At 53.2% G+C, this 18629-nt stretch overlaps 4 protein-coding genes across 4 annotated transcripts; 2 read left to right on the top strand and 2 right to left on the bottom strand.

The window, feature by feature from the left end:
* Positions 1–449: 449 nt before the first annotated feature.
* On the bottom strand, positions 450–6482 carry COCCADRAFT_80671 (glycosyltransferase family 48 protein; the record flags this gene model as incomplete). The annotated part of the gene is made up of 4 exons (XM_007708240.1): positions 450–807; positions 860–6028; positions 6117–6245; positions 6301–6482. 4 exons carry the CDS (start codon positions 6480–6482, stop codon positions 450–452), a joined length of 5838 nt encoding a protein of 1945 aa, XP_007706430.1.
* A 3633-nt stretch (positions 6483–10115) lies between these two features.
* Positions 10116–11934, top strand: COCCADRAFT_31725 (carbohydrate-binding module family 43 protein; the record flags this gene model as incomplete). Its single annotated transcript, XM_007708164.1, has 5 exons — positions 10116–10187; positions 10244–10281; positions 10334–10359; positions 10410–11177; positions 11231–11934. The coding sequence occupies 5 exons, from the start codon at positions 10116–10118 to the stop codon at positions 11932–11934; spliced, it is 1608 nt and encodes a 535-aa protein (XP_007706354.1).
* An 877-nt stretch (positions 11935–12811) lies between these two features.
* On the top strand, positions 12812–15774 carry COCCADRAFT_31726 (uncharacterized protein; the record flags this gene model as incomplete). The annotated part of the gene is made up of 3 exons (XM_007708165.1): positions 12812–13963; positions 14017–15264; positions 15361–15774. 3 exons carry the CDS (start codon positions 12812–12814, stop codon positions 15772–15774), a joined length of 2814 nt encoding a protein of 937 aa, XP_007706355.1.
* A 193-nt stretch (positions 15775–15967) lies between these two features.
* Positions 15968–18374, bottom strand: COCCADRAFT_80937 (uncharacterized protein; the record flags this gene model as incomplete). Its single annotated transcript, XM_007708241.1, has 2 exons — positions 15968–17916; positions 18029–18374. 2 exons carry the CDS (start codon positions 18372–18374, stop codon positions 15968–15970), a joined length of 2295 nt encoding a protein of 764 aa, XP_007706431.1.
* Between the last annotated feature and the right edge of the window lie 255 nt (positions 18375–18629).

Genomic DNA, 18629 nt, shown 5'->3' on the forward strand with positions numbered 1-18629 from the left:
AATGATCAGGCAATTTCACCCCAGCACGTTTTGGTCCAATCACACCAAGTACATATTTACGCTGCCTACACTGCTCATCACTTCACAGGCACACGGTACAAATCAAAGCAAGATGTGTTTCAAAGCACTCGAAATATTCAACAGGAATGCATTTCGCTTTCTAATATATTCGCCTGCCCATGATGAACCAAAACAACCCCCATTTGTAGTGTATGTGCAGTCAAGCCTGCTGCAGAAGCAGACATGATTGCTCGAAAAGAGAGAAAGCAGGGCCATGGACACTTCCATGCCTGCCACCAAACGCCCAATCAGAAAGATGAAATCGAACGCTCGACCCGAATATTACAGTCATTACAGGACCCAAAAATTGGTAATCACGCTCATGCTTCGCCCATGTCGTACAATACAAGGTGCAAAGGTAGTAAACAAGGATCCACAAATTGTACTTTTTAGTATGCCATGTACCGACGGAATCGGCGGGCAGCGGCATCGGTCGCGGCGGCTCCACCACCACCTCCCGTTGAATCGGAATCGCCGTTCCATACCGGGCACTCGCCACGGATACACCTGCCAGTCGTACTTGTTGTCGTGTCGTTGTTGTTGTAGCCAGTGGGTTGCATGATCTCCATGGGGAGAGAGTTGCCAAGGCTGGCTGGGATCGTGATATACTTGGAACCAACAATGGGGCCAATGATCAACGCGAGGAACACGACGAGGATGACAAAGTACAGAATAGCATAGCGGACAACGCGGCGCTTGCGAAGCTTGGTCTGCTTGAGCGAGTAGATGGGAGGGCGAATTTGACGACTAGGTTCAGGTTAGTAAGAGCTTTTGAGAGCAAGAGGAGGGAACAACGTACCTTGGTCGGAGCCAGAAGAGCATGACCGAGTGGAATGTGTCGGCATAAGGAACAAGCAACATGGGCAGCATAAAGAACAAGAGGCAGTGGCCAAGAATGAAGTCAGCGGCGAAGAAACCAAGTTCGGTAATCTTGCAGAGGAATTCACGACCAGGCTGGGAGATGGTGTGCCATCCCATAGTGTACCACTTTCCAGTCCACCAGGCAATGTTGGCGGTGTCAGCCTTGAACTCACGGGTCAACGCCAGGACGATGATGAGCTTGAAGAAGAATCGCTGGATGGCGACGACAGCGATCATACCAGACAGAGTTCTGGGGAAGCTGAAGCCCTCAAGGAACATCAAGACCAAGAAGAAAACGAGGAGCACAATGACGGCGATGGCGTGAGCGATGGCAGCAAGGACCGCACCAAACTTCTTGCAACACATGCTGAGCAGGGGACCCGCACAACAAGCCAGAGCGAACATGCCACCAAGAACACCGGCGTTGACAGCCACGGGACCCAAGGCAATGATACCAATGCGGACCAAGGCACCACTTGGCTTTGGGTCAGGGAGACCAGCGGCCTCCTTGGAAGTATCGCGCTTGTCAGTGACACCAGTTTGAGCGTTGATGAACAGGTAAGGCACGACGGTAATGGCGACCAAGACTAGAGGACCGAGAACCTCGCTGAAGAAGATGTTGGTGAAGTTGGCACGAGGAACATCGCCAGAAAGCTTAGCAGAGGGGTCACCAAGTGCCTTGCGCTTGAAACCAGTGATACGCGTACGAGAGAGACGGCAGTATCCGATCCAAGAAGCGCTGTGCGAACGGGTGTTTCCTCGGGACAGCCAGCGGAGGTACTCCCTGTAATCGATGAAGAAGTCGTCCCAAGAGAACTGGTGGGGATTGAAGAGGAAGGGCGCAAGGCACAGAGATAGCGTGGATGCCCAGAAGTAGATGAGCCAAGGTCCCCAGACGGTGATGGAAGCGAAGATGATCATCATCAGGGAACGAGCACCAATGTAGATGGACGGACCGGCAAATCGAGAGAAGAGAATACCGAATGGGATACGTGCCGTGGCGAAACCACGACCAGTACCAATGTAACGAGCACCACCATATGACAAGTTGGTGTGGAGGGCATTGGCGTAGATCTGGGTGACGAAAACCTCGAAGAAGGGCGATCCAGAAGCGAAGTGCTTTGCCAGACGGGTCGCAGAACGCCAGAAACCACGTTCAGTCAATTCTTGAACCACGAGAGGAACGAACGAAATGAAGAACACGATGAAGATGGAGACGATACAACGAGCGACCCAGTCGAAGACAGGAACCAGGTTAGCACAGCCATTGGGCCACTGCGGGTCGGTGATGGGGATGTCCTTGTTGAACTGGCAGAGAATGATCTCGTGGTTGAGGGCACCGAGGTTGATGAGGACGAACATGAAGCACTGGACCGACAACATAATGAACATGTTGTTGACGTGGAAACCGGCGTGGGCATAGTAGAAGGACAAGAAGCGGTCAAGAGGCAGTTGCGTACCCAAGTAGTAGTACTCGCGGGACAACATCTGCTCACCCATACCAGTACCAATCTTGGTCGTGAAGTTGAGAACGGAACCAAAACCAAGATCACGACCCTTACCGCACTGGTAGTACTCGCAGTGCTTGATGCGACCACCACGGAGAAGAGCGGACATACCAGCGTAAATATCTTCGTTCAGGTGAAGACCCTTTTGCGCCTTGGAGACACCACCACGAGTAGTCATGAAGATACCGTTAAGGAAATCAGGATGACCGTAATGGAGCTTGCCACCGATTTGAGCCAAAGTACGAGCAAACATAGTACCGAACGTCTGTTCCTTTCCGGCAGCAATGTCACCAAGGATACCAATGTTCTCAGAGAAAATGTATTCACGAGCTCCGAGAATGGCGACCGGGTTGAAGTTGGTGTTGGGGAGACCAGGGGTGTAGGGCGAGACATTGTCAGTGGTCAACTCCTCGAACTCGGCCAACACACTGCGGATCTTGAGACACTCCTCGAGGTAGTTGTCCTGGTTGGCGTCGATAAGCTGGATGTACTCTCCACGGTAGAAGATGATCGAGTGGTTCTGGTTGTCAGACTTGCCGTCACCGAGAATAGGGTTGCCAGAGAGTTGAATGCGGAACTTGGGACGACGCATGCCATTCTCCATAATCTCAGAGTGACCGTCAATCAGAGCAGAGTAGATGCGAGGCTCTTCATCTTCAGTCGCAGGTGGCTCTTCATCAAGGTAGGCGATTTGCAGGTCGGGGTAGGCACGGAGAAGGAACTCGGTGTTCTCGCGCTCCTCCTTGTTGAACTTGGCGTAACGTTGCATAGACACGCAAATCTTGTACTTGCGCCTGGCCATGCGCTCGAGTTCGCGCTCCAGCTTGTCAGAGTTGCCACCGAACATCTGGACGACCTCGGGGTTCTCAACACGGTACAAAAGCTTGATGGCACGGCTGTAGTTCATGAAACCAGAGATGGTACGGTAGAGAGTTTGGGAACGAAGCGAGGCCCAAATACGAGTTCGGAGAGTGTACTCAGGAGCGGCAGACTTGAAACCAATGCAGTAGAAGGGAAGATCATCAATCTTGCTCTTAGCGGTATCCTTCTCGTTCTTCTCGTCATCGCCATTAAACTGAGAGGTTTCATCGGCGAGAATCTTGGTGTCCTTGACGAAGCAGTCCCACTCGTGGGGGTAGAGTTGCTTGAGGTACTCGAGAAGGGTGACACGGGAGTAAGGCTCATCCTCACGGATAATCTCACGGAGAGACAACAGGATCTTCTCACCGTAATGGGGAATCAGGACGGTGAAAGTAGGCATGTTGTCAACCGGGAGAGGCTCTGGAATAGGAGTGGACAGAGACTGAGCGAAGAAAGAAATACGACGCTCAGCTTCACTCTGTGCTGGGAAGAACTCAGTCTTGAACGAGTGATCTTCTTGAGACACGAAGAAAGTAGGGGCACGAAGGGTGCGCTTGCCCTCTTGCTCAGAAGGAACCTGGTGGTACAGAAGCTTCTGGACGTGGTCAATGGCGAGGAGATGCTCGCGGTACATGGAGATGACGATGGCGTTCCAGATCTGCGAGATGAGAACCTTGGGCTTGTACTTGATCTCCATGTCAGTCGTCGCCAGGACCTTTGAGTAGATACGCTTGGGCAGACGAGAGAAGATGTTCCTCCAAGGGGTCCAGATGGACACACCGAGGTAGAAGGAGCGAGAGACTGAGAACAACATGTTGGCAATAATGTACCACAGGTAGGAGTCCAAGAAGAAGAGAATCAAGTCCATGAAGTACATGAGACCGAGCAGGATACGAGGTTGGTACTTGCAAAGCATGTCCTTGAGGATGGCATCTCCCAAGCAGTTGGGCTTCTGCATGTGGGAAAGGATACGAATGGGATCCTTGATGGACAGAGTCAAGAAGAAGTAAGACTCAGCCAGCTTGGCCGCGAAGACAAGGACCCACAGACCGTAGGACATCCACATGTCATTGCCAGTGAGGCGGGGGTAGCTAGCGGTGAAAGTCTGACTGGCAACGTACTTGCGAGAGTTGCGTGTCAGGTAGCTACCGAAGAGACCACCAATGGGCATGACCGAGAAGAAGATGTAGGTAACCAGAGCAATAGCAAGCTGGACACCGCTGAGAACGTTGGCGATGGTACCAGTGCGCTTGTCCATGCCAAAGATGTAGACGCTGGGAGCGACGTTGACAACGAAGACAAGGAGGAGGAAGAGGAGACGCTTGGTCAAGTGCTGAGCACCTGCCCATTTACGAGGGACGTAGCACCACTCGCAAATGGTGGCGAAGATTTGAATGAACGAAGCGAGGGTACCTCCGAGGGCGACAGCGGACAGGGTGGCTGCCTTTTCTGGCGACTGGTTCAACTGTTGCTGGTAGTTCTTGGTGTAGATTGGCTGTGAGTTGGCGACAGTGTAGAACCAGAAAGAACACAAGTGGATGACCCAGATACGGTTGAAGTTGATGACCATGTGGAACCATGAACGGCGCTCGTAGTACGTCTTGAAGAAGACCTTCTTCCAAACGACGTCCTTGAGCTTCAGGTATCGCTCAGCTGGAGGAATGTCGACGAGGCGAGACTTGTCCTCGAAAACGATGCGCTCAAGACCCTCGGGGTACCAGAAAAGCTGGTTCATATCGTCGTAACCAATAATGGCTGCGTGATCGCGCTCGCGACGAACATACTTGCCATCTTGGATCTCGTAACCTTGGTCACGGCAGTACTGGTAGAGGGGCGTGATGATGTTGTTGAGGTAAGTCAACTCTTCAACTGGCTCGGTTTGAGCCTGGCCAGCTGGCGAGTTGAGGTAGTCATCGGCGCACTTGAAGATGAAGCACGTAAGCTCAGGCATGAAACGGACCTGGTTAGCTTCACCCCAGCAGAGGAGGTAGAGCGCAATCTGGCGCACACGGTCGTGCTGCGACATGCGGTTCATGCGGGTCTTCCAGCGGTATTCAGCCGCCTCGAGACTGTTGTCTCCCTCGTAAGCGTCAAGCGTCTCTTGCTCGTTACCGCCCTCAGCGGCAGCCTTGGCCTTTGCAGCTTTGCGGGCCTTGCGAGTTCGGCGGTTGGCCTTTCCAAGGTTCATGTTGGCGAAACCAACCGCATCATCCAGATCAAGATGGGCGGCAAAGTACCAGCGGCGGTAGTTGGCGTTCTCACCGCCAATGTAGTCGGCGTGGAGAGACAGCAGCGCCTGGTTTGGCGACATGCGGGATGCACGTGAATCGAGCAGAGTCATCAAGTGATCGTACATGTTGCGCATGCTGTCACGCTGGAAACCAAACTTGGAGGTCAGATCGAGGAAGATGTCCTCAATCTCCTCCTTGGTGCAAGGAATCTGAGCTTCAGCGGTCCAGGCCGGGTAGGGCTCGCGAGATCGCTGACCAGCGGGCAGAGCGTTGGAGTAGTCCATGCCGTAGATTGGGGTCGAAGCACCAGAGGAGCGGTTGCCGCCGTATGAAACTTGAGACGAGGGTGGGCGGTATCCACGGTTTCCTTCAGCGTAGCTGTTGTAGCGCTCGTCGCCACGGCCGTAGTAGTCCATGTCGGTAGCACGAGCCATGTCGGAGCGCATCGTGAAGTCGCTGAAGGTCTCGGAGTCTTCCTCGGAATCATTGCGGCGGCGAGGAGGTTGACTGCGTCTGAGTTAGCAACTGTTCAGTAGCTCGATAGCTCGGGAGTAGGGGTGCAGTCTGGGCCGGAGCGTACCCGTTCTGTGCGTACCCATCTTGCGCGCCACCTTGGTCGTAGTACTGGTCAGAGTAGTACTCGTCCTGGTAGCCTTGTTGGCCTCGGTCGTCATAGTAGCCATTTTGTTGGTATTGGCCGCCGTGCTGGCCATCGTAATAAGCTCTGTAGGCAGGGTTAGCAGCACGCACTGGGCAATGGCACATGTGGCAAAACTCACGACTCGTCGTAATAGGCGTCACCGTGCTGGCCTTGGGCATACTGGCCGTGAGAGCGATCATCATGATACTGGGCGTACTGGTCATCGTGATAGTATGCGTCCTGGCCTTGTTGACCATGGCCCTGGGCAGGAGCCTGGCCGTAGCCGTCGTCGTAGTGGCCTCCCTGCGGATGTCCGGACATCGTGGGAAGCTATTAGGGTTGTGTGTAGAATCTGTGTGGTGAACTTGTCAGTAACGGTCGCTGGGCGAGGGCGGCAAGGGCTGAAACGACGGGCGTCGGAAGGGCGGACGTACCTCAAACAATGGGCATTACAAGCGGCAGTGAAGAAATGGCGGAATTGCAGCTGCCGCACGACAAGGTGCTTTTAGTGCTTGGTGCAGCGACGTGCAATGCGTAAGAGAACGAGTGGAAGGCCGCTTTGGGGGGGGTGCGAAAGGGCAGAAGTAGTAGTGGTGGTGGTGGTAAGAGGTGCAGCTGCTCGGAAAGGGCCGAGTGTGCAAGTGGCGGAGCAGGTGAGGGGAAGATTTGTTGTTTATGGTCGTGGTTGTAGTGGTGGTGCTGCTAGCGAGTGGATAGCTGGAAGTGCAGCTGGGGGCGTCGTGGTTGCCAGGAGAGACGCGCGGCGGGCGAGGCGCTTGCTCTGCGCAGGGCGATGATGGATTAGGGTTGCGTGTAGGAGTAGCAGTAGTAGCTCCCGGCCAAGACAGTCGAGAGCGTCCGCAGATGGACTACACAACCTCGACGCGGTGAAACGAGAGGCAATGCAGAGAAACGGGACAGCAGACAATGGGGGAGTGGAGGGGGAGGGGTTGAGAGAGCGACAGTAGTGAATGTGGACGGGCAGGCAAAGAGCTTTTTAGCAGCTTCCCCTGAAAATGAAAGGCAGGCCTGCCAAGCTGGTCTAACGCCGTCAGACGGTGGGTGTGCATGGGTGCCCCCATCCGCCGCCGTGGCCGTGACGTGCCGGGCATTGCGTTGCCCCTCTAAAAACGGCATGCGCCTACGACGACGGCACCAGCACGCAGTACAAAAGCATGCTGGCCGCCCGCATGGGCAATCCAACACGTCTCGGGCCCTCACCGCGTCTCGAAGCTGTCTGCGCGCCATGGCGGAAAAAAAACACTTGCCCTGCCAGTTGCAGTCTACACTATGTACACCTAGTCTGCAGTGGCTCTGTTGGATCTGCGATCTGCCTGCATATCGATAATACAAGGCCGCTCCCGTTGAGCAGTAGCATGTACCAGGTACATTCACTCTTGCTCACTATTGGGGAAGGGGAGGGGGAGGGGGTGCCGTGCACACCGGCCTGGCAAGCGATAGTGCAATACGCCCGAAGCGTGTTTCCATGTCAGGCCAGCGTCCTTGTGTGTGTGTGTGTGTATAGTAAGTACCAACGAGTACTCTACTTCTGCATCTTCATGGCAATAGACAAGACAAGCACGAGGCTTACGCCCAGCCGTCAGCCAAACCGCCCCCCTTCTCCTTGGGCCCTCGCCTCGCCTCGCCTCGACTGGCTCTCCACTCGCTCTCGCAGCGCCAGGGCTGTCCGCGGCGGGCCTGTCTGTGTGCTCGCAGCTCCCTTCAGGTGTCGCTGCTGCACTGGCTTTTCACATTGGTACCCACCCACATGTCGCGTCATGACAGTGCGTTGAGGCGAGGGCCGGCACTGGACCACGTCCGGAGCAGCGACACACCGTAGCGGCGCCATCGACAGGCCCCGCGCTGATCAAACCACGCCAGGCGAGCCGCCTTCGCGCTCGTCCGGCGATAGCAGTAGCCCGGCCCTTATCGCAAAATGCAATCGACGTGGCGCTCTTCTTCCGCTGCACCCTAGCCCTAGCCCTAGCCCGCGCCCGTAGCTCAATTCAACGGTTGCAGCCTGCTGGCGCCGGGCGTTGTGCAAAGGGGGGAGGGGGGTGCCGCTGTTGAGGCCTGCTCCGTCCGCCCGCTGTCCGCTGCCTCCGCCCTGGGCGCCCGCTACCTTTATTGCCTGTGACGCCGCCATTAAAAAAACCTATCCAAGCATGTAGTGAGTGCATGTACTCGGTGCTCGACAGCCGGCTGCCTTGCGTGCTAGTGCCACGGCCTGCATGGCTGCCACTCGTCGACAAATGGGCCGTTGGCTGCTGCACGCGGGCGAGGCCCTCCAAGCAAAACCATCACGGCATGACGACACTGCGGTAAGAAAAGCGCGCTACCACAGCCGGTGTAGACCCCAGTAGCCAGTGAGCTATATTAGACTGCCCAGTTTCCAAGTTTGGGCGGTTGGGTGTTGAGCAGCTGGCAAATGAGAGGCTCTGCAGAAGCAAGAAATCGGCACTCCGGCCGGGAGGCTGTGCTCGTCCTCATTCTTACGCCCACTGCCACTCCTTGTAGATCCGGTTTTCTCCCCTTCTCTTCCATGGACACTCGTCACGCTAGAGTAGCTCGGCTCCTACTGTGCACCAAGTACATACACCTTCTTTTACCGCTGCACCGTAAAATGCATCGACAACCACTGGCGCTCCCTCTAGCCCGCGCTCGTCCCTTTGCTCTCCTTACATAACACCTGCGCTACTCTGTACATATCCAAGTAGTACATGCATACATACATATGTACATAAACATCACCTACGCTCTTGCCACGTGCCCCAAAATGTCCGTCGCCCTCCTAAGCACCATGGCTCTTTGCGCGCAAAACAGGAGACTGGGCGTGAACACGCCCCCCTTGACGTTTGTCCAAGTAACCACTCTACATAATACCGACGTACTTACCACATCCATCCATACACTACGCACATGCGGTGCCACCCAGGAACCCCGTCAAGCACATTGGCTCGTTGCCACCAGCTAGAGCGGCGTTGCAAAAGCCCTCGCAGCCTCCTTCCATTGGCCGCTTCGCCCGCATGCGACTCCGCCACCCAAAGAACTACGTTTCACCTGCACAAACCCGCCTATCCAACAATTGCACCGTCCGGCCCCTCTTCGCGACACGCTGCGAGGCGGTGCAGCCATGCAAATGCGTACCATTTTGCCTCGCTCCAATTGCCACCGCTACTGCTCTTTTACCCACAACCTGAACCATCGCGTGCTCTCATACCCACCTATTATCTCTATCGCTTCTGTAGATTCAACACGGAGGGGGGCGGGAATGCGCGCCGCGGCAGCAAGGTATCTGAAAACGTCAAGTCCCAATTTAGCAGCATGATGGGCGGTGGGGCGACTGGCGAATCCCAGGTGGAGCCTGCGAAATTGTGCATACGCGTCGCATGAGGTCCAATGTCCTTTACCCAGATGTTCGGACAAACACCATCCAGCAGCTAGACGGGGATTTGTCGTCGTGCTGTCATGGACAAATAAATATGGTACTTTCTTACTAACACAAACATGTGTTCTGCAGCTCGTGGCCACCACGCGCTATGCTGACGCCCGCGCAACTGGGTCAACTGGGTGCAATGGGCAAAGGAGCGTCTCGCAGTCTCGAACTGCGCACGTGCCGCTAGTACGAAACAGGGCTAGCATCAGGGGTACCGCTGAGCCCTGGTGGATCTGTCTTGGGATGCTTGGTCGGCCTTAGATTTCTTCACTCGTTGTGCCTCAGAGCTGTTTCTTCACTCACTCTTCTGTTTTACCCAGTCAATCATTCAGTGTTTAAGTTAATTCCTTTTTGCATTCAGCTTTCTTTGCTGTTGCGCCACGCTCCTTGACCCATTTTGCGCATTACCAAACGCCCCAAGACGCGCGCCCTGCTCTTGATTCTCGGCGAACCAACCTAAGCTCTTGCCAACCCCAACCACGCATCTTGGAAAGACATCTTGTGCTCTCCCTATCGATATGCGCGGACTCATTGCGACCACGGCCCTGCTCGCAGGCGTGCAGGCGGCCGTTGACCCTATTGTCATCAAGGTAATAACATGTCGCGCGATTGGCTACGACACCAGTGGCTAACAACGCGCGAATAGGGGCAAAAGTTCTTCATGAAGAACAGTGGTGAACAATTGTAAGCAAACGCGCTCGCCACATCTATTCAAGCCAAGCTAACGCCGAGCCAGTTTCATGAAGGGTGTTGCTTATCAACGTAAGCATTCCAGCAGGCCAAGATCAGAACACAAGACTCACAACCAGCAGAGGAAGTAAACTCCAACACCACAGCCACTTCGACCGATGCTCTCAAGATCACCGACCCCCTCGCCGATTCGGCAGCATGCAAGCGCGATATCGCTATGCTCAAGAAGCTCAATACCAACACCATCCGTGTCTATGCTATTGACCCCAAGAAGGACCACACCGACTGCATGACCCAGCTCGCAGATGCCGGCATCTACGTCGTTGCTGACCTGTCCGAGCCTGGACTGTCCATCAACCGTGACGACCCCGGCTGGACTGTCGACCTCTACAACCGCTACACCAGCGTTGTTGATGAGATGATGAAGTTCGACAACACTCTTGGTTTCTTCGCCGGTAACGAGGTTAGCAACCAGCCCAACAACACCGTTGCCAGCGCATTCGTCAAGGCCGCTGTCCGTGACACCAAGGCCTACATCAAGAGCAAGAACTACCGTGAGATTGGTGTTGGTTATGCCACCAACGACGACGCCGAGATCCGTGAGAACATGGCCAACTACTTCGACTGCGGTGACAAAGACAGCGCCATCGACTTCTGGGGTTACAACATCTACTCCTGGTGCGGTGACTCTTCCTTCACCAAGTCCGGCTATGACGTTCAGACCAAGAACTTTGAAAAGTACAACGTCCCCGTCTTCTTCGCTGAATACGGTTGCAACACCCCTCGCCCCCGTCTGTTCACCGAGGTCAAGTCTCTCTATGGCAAGGACATGGTTGACACCTGGTCTGGCGGTATCGTGTACATGTACTTTGAGGAGGAGAACCAGTTTGGTAAGGCTTTGCTTCTGCTGAATTACTCAAGTTTGCATACTTACAATCTCCAGGTCTCGTTTCCATCAAGGATGGCAAGGCTGTGCCCAACGACGATTTCGACAACCTGTCTTCGCAGATTGCCAAGGCTACCCCCGTTGGTGTCAAGATGGCTGACTATAACCCTACCAACACCGCTGCTGCCTCGTGCCCCAAGGTCACCCCCGCAAAGTGGGAGGCCGAGTCCGACCCTCTCCCCCCTCCTGCCAACGCCAACCTCTGCTCATGCATGATGGAGACCCTCTCATGTGTCGTCGACGAGAAGACTGATGAGGAGGACTACGGTGACATCTTCGGCTTCGTCTGCGGCTTGAAGGACGGCCAGTACTGTGCAGGCATCAACAAGAACGCCACATCTGGTCCCTATGGTGTCTACGGTATGTGCTCCAACCGTGAGCAGCTCTCTTTCGCTGTCAACGCCTACGCCAAGAAGAACAGCGGCGGCTGCAACTTCAAGGGCAAGGCCACCACCCAGTCTGCCAACCCTAGCCCTACTGCTTCCGGCTGTGATTCGCTTCTCAAGGAGGCTGGTGTTGCTGGCACTGGCTCCGTCGCTGGCGGTGCCGCTGCTGCTGCCTCCAGCACTAGCTCCGCAGGCGCTGGCTCCGGCTCTGGCTCCACTGGCGCCGCTTCTGCCCTCTCCACTGACGGTGTCTTTGGTCTCGGTCTATACATGCTTGGTGCCGTTGCTTCAGGCATGGCTATGATCCTGTTGTAGATGAAAAACTCGGCATGAAAGAAGTGCTGTTTGATTGGGTTGTCGTTGGTTGACCTTGTCGTTTTCACATTTGCATTGTTTGCGTGGGCTTGCGCTTATTCCCATTTGTATCACTCGTTTCTCTATATCCAATACCGCCGTGTGTGGTCTGTCATGGAATGTCCTTTTTTCTGAAAGAAGTTGTAATTACGGGCATGCGTATCTGTATAATCAATGTAGATATGCACTGCAATTATAGACGCATCACAACATCACATCTGTACTTACATGCTATCGTCTCCTGATGTGTGCTGTCCTTTGTAATATTATTAATTTATCTGATTAGTATTCATTATATACTGGTAAACAACCGGTTTCTGTAGAGTGGGGACGCCTCTAGAATTCTAATTCCATCATCAACACTGAATACTTGCAATGTATTACAGACTTCACGTTTACGCATACACTGGAGGGGTAGCTGATGCGCCCGACATCGAACCACCGCCCCACTTCTTGACTGTATTTCTTAGTAGACTGACAAAATTCCCTGCTTTACTGTGGTCAGCCCAACCTTACTGTACCAACTAATTCACTTTTTATCCTTTCATTGGACATCGTGTGCACATTTGCATGTTGCGCAACTTAGTCTGCCCATCCACAGCTTCCACCTGCGTTGACGTCATCTGACTGACCTTGGAAAACGACCTCTCGAACAAACTTGGCTTGGGTCATGCCTGTAACGCCTCAAGCCCAAAGCATACAAACAAGAAGTCCACCGGCATATTCCTTTGGAGTTCTCAAGAGTAAGCAGGCGCCATTCAAGCACTCCAAAGACAGGATACCAGTAGATACATCGGCGCGCTAGGAAACTATATGCGCCTAGCCATCGACAGACACCATGAGCCAAACCACATCCCCAGCTCGGCCCACAGTTGATCATCTGCGGCATGTCGTCAACAACTATCCAATCATCGACAATCACGCGCACAATCTTATCCTACCTCAACATACAGACACAATACCGTTCGAAACCATTACTACAGAAGCTCAAGGTAGAGCTTTGAGAGACACGTTCAAGTCGCTTTCTCATCTACGAGCAGCTAAGCAACTACGCCTACTGTACGAGTGTGGAGAGGATGCGGATTGGGAAGAGATTCTCGAACAGAGAGTGGAATGGCTTCGAAGCAACTCGGAACGTTTGCACCAACGATGCTTTGAAAATGTACACGCATTGCTCATTGATGATGGCCTTGCTTTGCCAGACAAAGTCTTCCCTTACAATTACCACGATCGATATACCAAGGCACCTACCAAACGCATCGTGCGCATCGAAACTGTTGCTGAGCGGCTGATGGAAAGTCTTGTGCAGGATGCATCGGAAGACGACTTGGCGAAAAGCAAATTTCTGCCACAGATCTGGACCGACTTTACCGACGATTTTGAGAGAATAATTCAAGAGGCCGTAGATGACGAAAATGTTGCTGGTTTCAAGTCTGTTGTTTGCTACCGGACGGGGCTGGATATTGAGCCTGAATACGATGAAGCTGCAAAAGCAGTGGGCCACCCTTTCGAGCGCTACGTGAAGACCTGCATTCGTAAACGCAACTTTCGAATGGAGAAGAAGCCTCTGAATGACTATCTAGTGCTGCGAACACTCGAGATACTTTCTGAGAGGTTACCGCATCCCGATTCGCTTGCGAAACCATTCCAGCTGCACACCGGCCTAGGCGACAACGATATCAACTTGCTTGAGTCAAACCCTGCCTTTCTTCAGCCGCTGATAGAAAATTACCCACAAGTACCCTTTGTTATTCTTCACTCGGCATATCCATATACACGCGAAGCGGGCTACCTTGCAACTGTTTACCGACATGTGTACCTGGATATTGGCGAAGTCTTCCCCATGGTCAGCAGAGATGGTCAGAGAGCGGTCCTCCGTCAAGCCTTGGAGCTGGTTCCCGGTAGCAAGCTCCTCTACTCTAGTGACGGTCATTGGTTCCCAGAGACTTTCTGGCTTGCTAATGTGCAGTTCCGTGAAGTATGGCTCGAGGTAAGATGAACCACATGTTATATTGCACCTCTAGAGCATACTGATCAGGCTAGATACTCCTCGAATACATCCAGAGAGGTGATCTTACTCCTCACCAAGCCATTGGTATGACGAAAGACATCATGTTCAACAACTCTAATGTCCTCTATGACCTGCATTATCAAGCAGTGTTTGATGAGAATATACAGTTATCGCCGAAGCAGTTGACGTATAACACAAAGTCCAATGCACCAATCTCTCCATATCAATCACCAACTGCAACACCAGGACCCAACATACCTGCATTCGATCAGACTGCTGCTCCTCAGCGCGCCAGCGAGTCGGCTTCTCCTTACATGCCACCAAACTTTCCTCCGCCACCAAAAGTACCGCAAGTATACGACATCGAACTGTTTAAAAGCTTCATGGATAACAATCCAAATGTCAAGTTTATCTATGTACAATGGCTTGACTACACAGCCACGGTTCGGAGCCGTGTAGTCCCCATTAGAGAATTCACACGGATAGTAGATGAAGGCAAACGTATAGGTATCTCGCGAGGCACTACTGGCATTTTACAAAATGACGGCCCAACTTCCGTCATGAACACTACAGGTCAGATTTATGTTGAGCCTGACCTACGTTCGCTTTGCCGGACACACAACAAGGACCCTCTTCCAGCCGCTACGGTGTTTAGTTACTGGCGCTCAGAGAACGGCTCCGCTCTTCCAGAAGATCCACGTAACAATCTGGAGATACTTATCAACGACCTACAATACAACTACTCAGCCACTCTACTCATAGGGTTTGAGATTGAAGTCACATTCCTCCGTAGGAGCGCACCGTCGTCATCCACCAATGCCTCACAAGCAGAGCCATCACCACTAACAAAGACACATGCTTGGAGTACCATGTCGCCCGAACAGTGGACTCAACTGCCATTCCTAGGTGAGATTGTACTCGCGCTCGAAGACATGGGCATCGAGCTCCAACAATTCCATGCCGAGTCCGCCCCAGGCCAATATGAGTTTGTCCTGCCGCCGCAACCACCGCTCCTGGCCATCGACACCCTGATACAAGCACGACAGGCGATTGCACAAATAGCCAGTCTGCACGACTTGCGAGCAACGCTGCACCCACACCCATTCGAAGGCATAGGCACCGCAGCCCACGCGCACGTTAGTTTGCACCCCCCAGATCGCGACATGCAGTTCTTCGTGGGAGGAATATTGAGACATCTACCCGCCATCTGTGCATTCACCATGCCACAAGAAGATAGTTACGCAAGAGTGAAGGATAACTCTTGGTCCGGAGGATCCTGGGTACGTTATTCCTTCAACTCTTCCCCCTTTTTAGCAACTCAACAGAAAAAAAAAGAAGAAAAAATAATAATTACTTGTTCTAACGAATACACACAGGTAGCATGGGGTACCCAGAACCGCGAAACCCCTCTCCGCCGCGTTGAGTCGGGCCACTGGGAAATCCGCGCACTAGACGGTACCGCAAATATTTACTTTGCGCTCTCCGCACTGCTGGCTGCGGGTATCCTTGGTCTCGCGGCCAACGAGCCCGCTTCTGCGTTCCCCGAACGCGACATCTCTGTCAATCCAGCCAAACTAGATGATGAAGATCGCGCGGAACTAGGTGTGACGCAGATGCTGCCCAAGAGTCTGGGCGAGGCAATGGATGCGTTGCATAGGGATGCGGCGTTGCATGAGGCGTTGGCGCCGGGGTTGGTAAAGGATTATTTGGCTATCAAGGATGGGGAGAGGCGCATGTTGGGGTCCATGTCGGAGTATGAGCGCAGGATGTTTTTGATTGATAGGTACTAGAGGATGTGTAGACTTTTGCTGCTTTTACAGTAGATGGACGACTTCTCGAGATGAATGTAATTAGGGGGGGGGGGGGACGTTTGATAGTCATCAATTACATATGTTTTGTCATTTACTTTTCATCTCTCATTTGGACAACCTTCACACTGCTCTACAAACGGGTATCTCTTTCTACTCTCCTTTCTTTCTCCTCTCAAATCAACCCCAGTCCCTTCATCTTCCCCACCATGGCCTTTGCCTTTCTGTCTCCTCCCGCATCGTCATGCGCCCGCTTAGCATGTCTGATCAACTCGCCTCTCCAGCGCCAGTAACTACTCTCAATCTGCCTCGCTACATTCTCGCCCTCTACCCGTGCGACAAGATGACAGACCCAAATCAGTCTCCTTGCACTGATAAACCGATGTTCCATCATGGGCCGGATAATCGCAGCGCGCACCACGGCTTTGGTAAACAATGGGCCAATAGGCAGCGAATAGGTCTGAAGGTAGTTGTACATATAGTATATGGAGCGCCACGTCTCGCGATGGGAGCGCGTGGTACTGAGCGAGTAGAAGTGAGCGAGTTGGTGGATGAGGATCGTGCGGTCCGAAGTGGGTATGTCGGACGTGGTGGTTGCGTACATTTGCGGTAGAGCGTTGTTTGCGGAGGCGCGGTCGAGGATTGCGGTGAATTCGCGGCGGGCTTGTAGATGGAGGAGGTGCTTCTTCGTGTGGGCCAAGGCACTCGCAGTGGAGGTAGAAGAAGAAGAAACGAGTTTGACAAGAAGGTTGGTTATGCCCTGGCAGGTGCGTAGAGCAAAGGCGTAGTGTTGACGGGCTTGTTCGTTCATCGACTCGGTTTTGCGGGGGAGTGAGGCTGCTCTTTTTATGAACCGAGATTGTATGCTTGATGCATTTTCCAACATGAGTCCTCGCTGTTTCAGTGTGGACAAGATGCAGTATACGGACATCAACTCAGCATGGCGAGTGAAGGTATATACAGTCAGGTCTACCAAGGGTGTACAAGGCAAACCCTCTTTTTGCATACGAGCAAAGACAAGCCCCAAGAATGTTTCGAACTCCAGGGGTTCTTGAGACGTATGTATGGGAGCATAAATGAGCTGCAATGTCCTCTCCCTGTAAAAAGCGTACAGTGTTTGCTGTGTCAATTGAAATGTCAAGGCGTGAAGCAATACATGGCCTCGCATTCTGCCAGGATTGCTGTTCCTGAAGACATACTTGTTCACTGCTGCAATCGCAGTATCGAAAAAATCTGCACTAGATGCGCGAGAGGCTGAACGTCTATCGAGACCTTCAAGAACCGTTAACCATGCACTGAGGCGATGTTCATGAGCCCTATTCGGCAACCTGGTTTCCCGTGCGATATCCATGGCCAGAGATGTAGTAACCGATGGGACAAGCCATCGAAGTTGCTTCCGCGGAAGGCAAAAAAGAGTCATTTCCAAGGTGACACAGAGCTTATAGTCGGCGGCAACACGCGCAAGTAGTGTGATTGTGCTTTGCTGTACACTATTTGCGCCTGTGAGGATTGCGAGTAACGCCTCTCGAATGCCGATGTTTTGAATCTTGTCGGCGACCAAAGCCAAAGCTTGTGCTACAGAGGACTTGATCTTGTTGTCTGTTGAGAAAGCGCCTTGAAGTGCGAGCCGAATGATGAAGAGAAGCTCGGTGTCCTGTGAAGTGTTTGTCGAGATTGTGACAGATCCCGCTAACTCAACCATTCTCATCGATACCTCATGGTAGACTTTGGCGGCGTGCGAAAAACGCGCTGAAGATTTTTCTAAACAGTCGAGAAAGCTTTGGCTTTGCAATGTGTACATGGGAGGCAGCGCGAACGACTCGTGTTCCGAGAGAATGTTTGAAGGATCCCAACCAAGTTCCACCACATACTCTACTACCATAGTATTGTACATCCATGCATCGGAGTGGACTGGACAACAAGACTTCCAGGCATTGGCAAGGAGTCTGTTGCGCTCGGCAAAGGATAGGTCTCCTGCGGATATGACCTGGGATTTGAAGTTGTCAAAGCGGGCCAGGATATGCGCGCTACTTTGTTTGAAGTCTCCACTTGAAGTCCTAGCAGAAGCGTATTCGGGCTCATCAGAGTTTGGAAAGGCGAGTGGGTTGGGTCGGGGAGTCGAGGCTGCATGCGAATGTGAAATACGATCGAATTGAGGTACTTGGGAGCTTGGCAGCTGTTGATTCACTGTTAATTGTCAGCAGAGCACATTGAGTTTTTCACAGTACAAACGTACAAAGGTCCAATGGCTCGGTCCTGTGTTGCAAGGACGGCGCTTCATATCTCCAAGTGGGCTGCGACTCTTTGCGGAAGGCAAACAGAGCGCCGAGGTTGAAGAGCGATTGGAAGGTGTATTGAGGATGGAACCCCGCAGAGACAGTCATCCGGCGCTTGGCTGCCCTCCTTCTAGCCTCCAATGGCCCCGGGACGTTGCTGCCATGGCGTCTCTGGTGTGGACACGAGCTGGGGAAAAATGGAAGGAGGGCCCGGGCGAGGAGGTCGTCAGAGATCCATACGTGATGGGCAGTGGGCAATTGGAGCGACTGCACTGCTCTGCGGCAGGCAGCGGACGGACGGCGCATCAAGCGGGGTGGTGGTCATCGAAGTGGGCGTGCAGCTTGGTAGGCCAGTGAGGGCATGTCCAGATTGGGAAGCGGGCAGTGCACGTGACATTGATGACTAAGAGGATCGCGAGAATGGTTTGGTGGTTTGGTCTATGTGCTTACGTACATGCTTGCTTACGACACAGCTCATAACTACTACTAGGTGGATACAGAAAATGGGGTGTGCTTGACGGGAGGATGCGACAAAGCTGGGGAACTTTGACACGGTCTTGA

The sequence above is a fragment of the Bipolaris zeicola genome (assembly GCF_000523435.1).
Source record: "Bipolaris zeicola 26-R-13 unplaced genomic scaffold scaffold_0, whole genome shotgun sequence".
In the NCBI taxonomy this organism is placed as follows: Eukaryota; Fungi; Ascomycota; class Dothideomycetes; order Pleosporales; family Pleosporaceae; genus Bipolaris; species Bipolaris zeicola.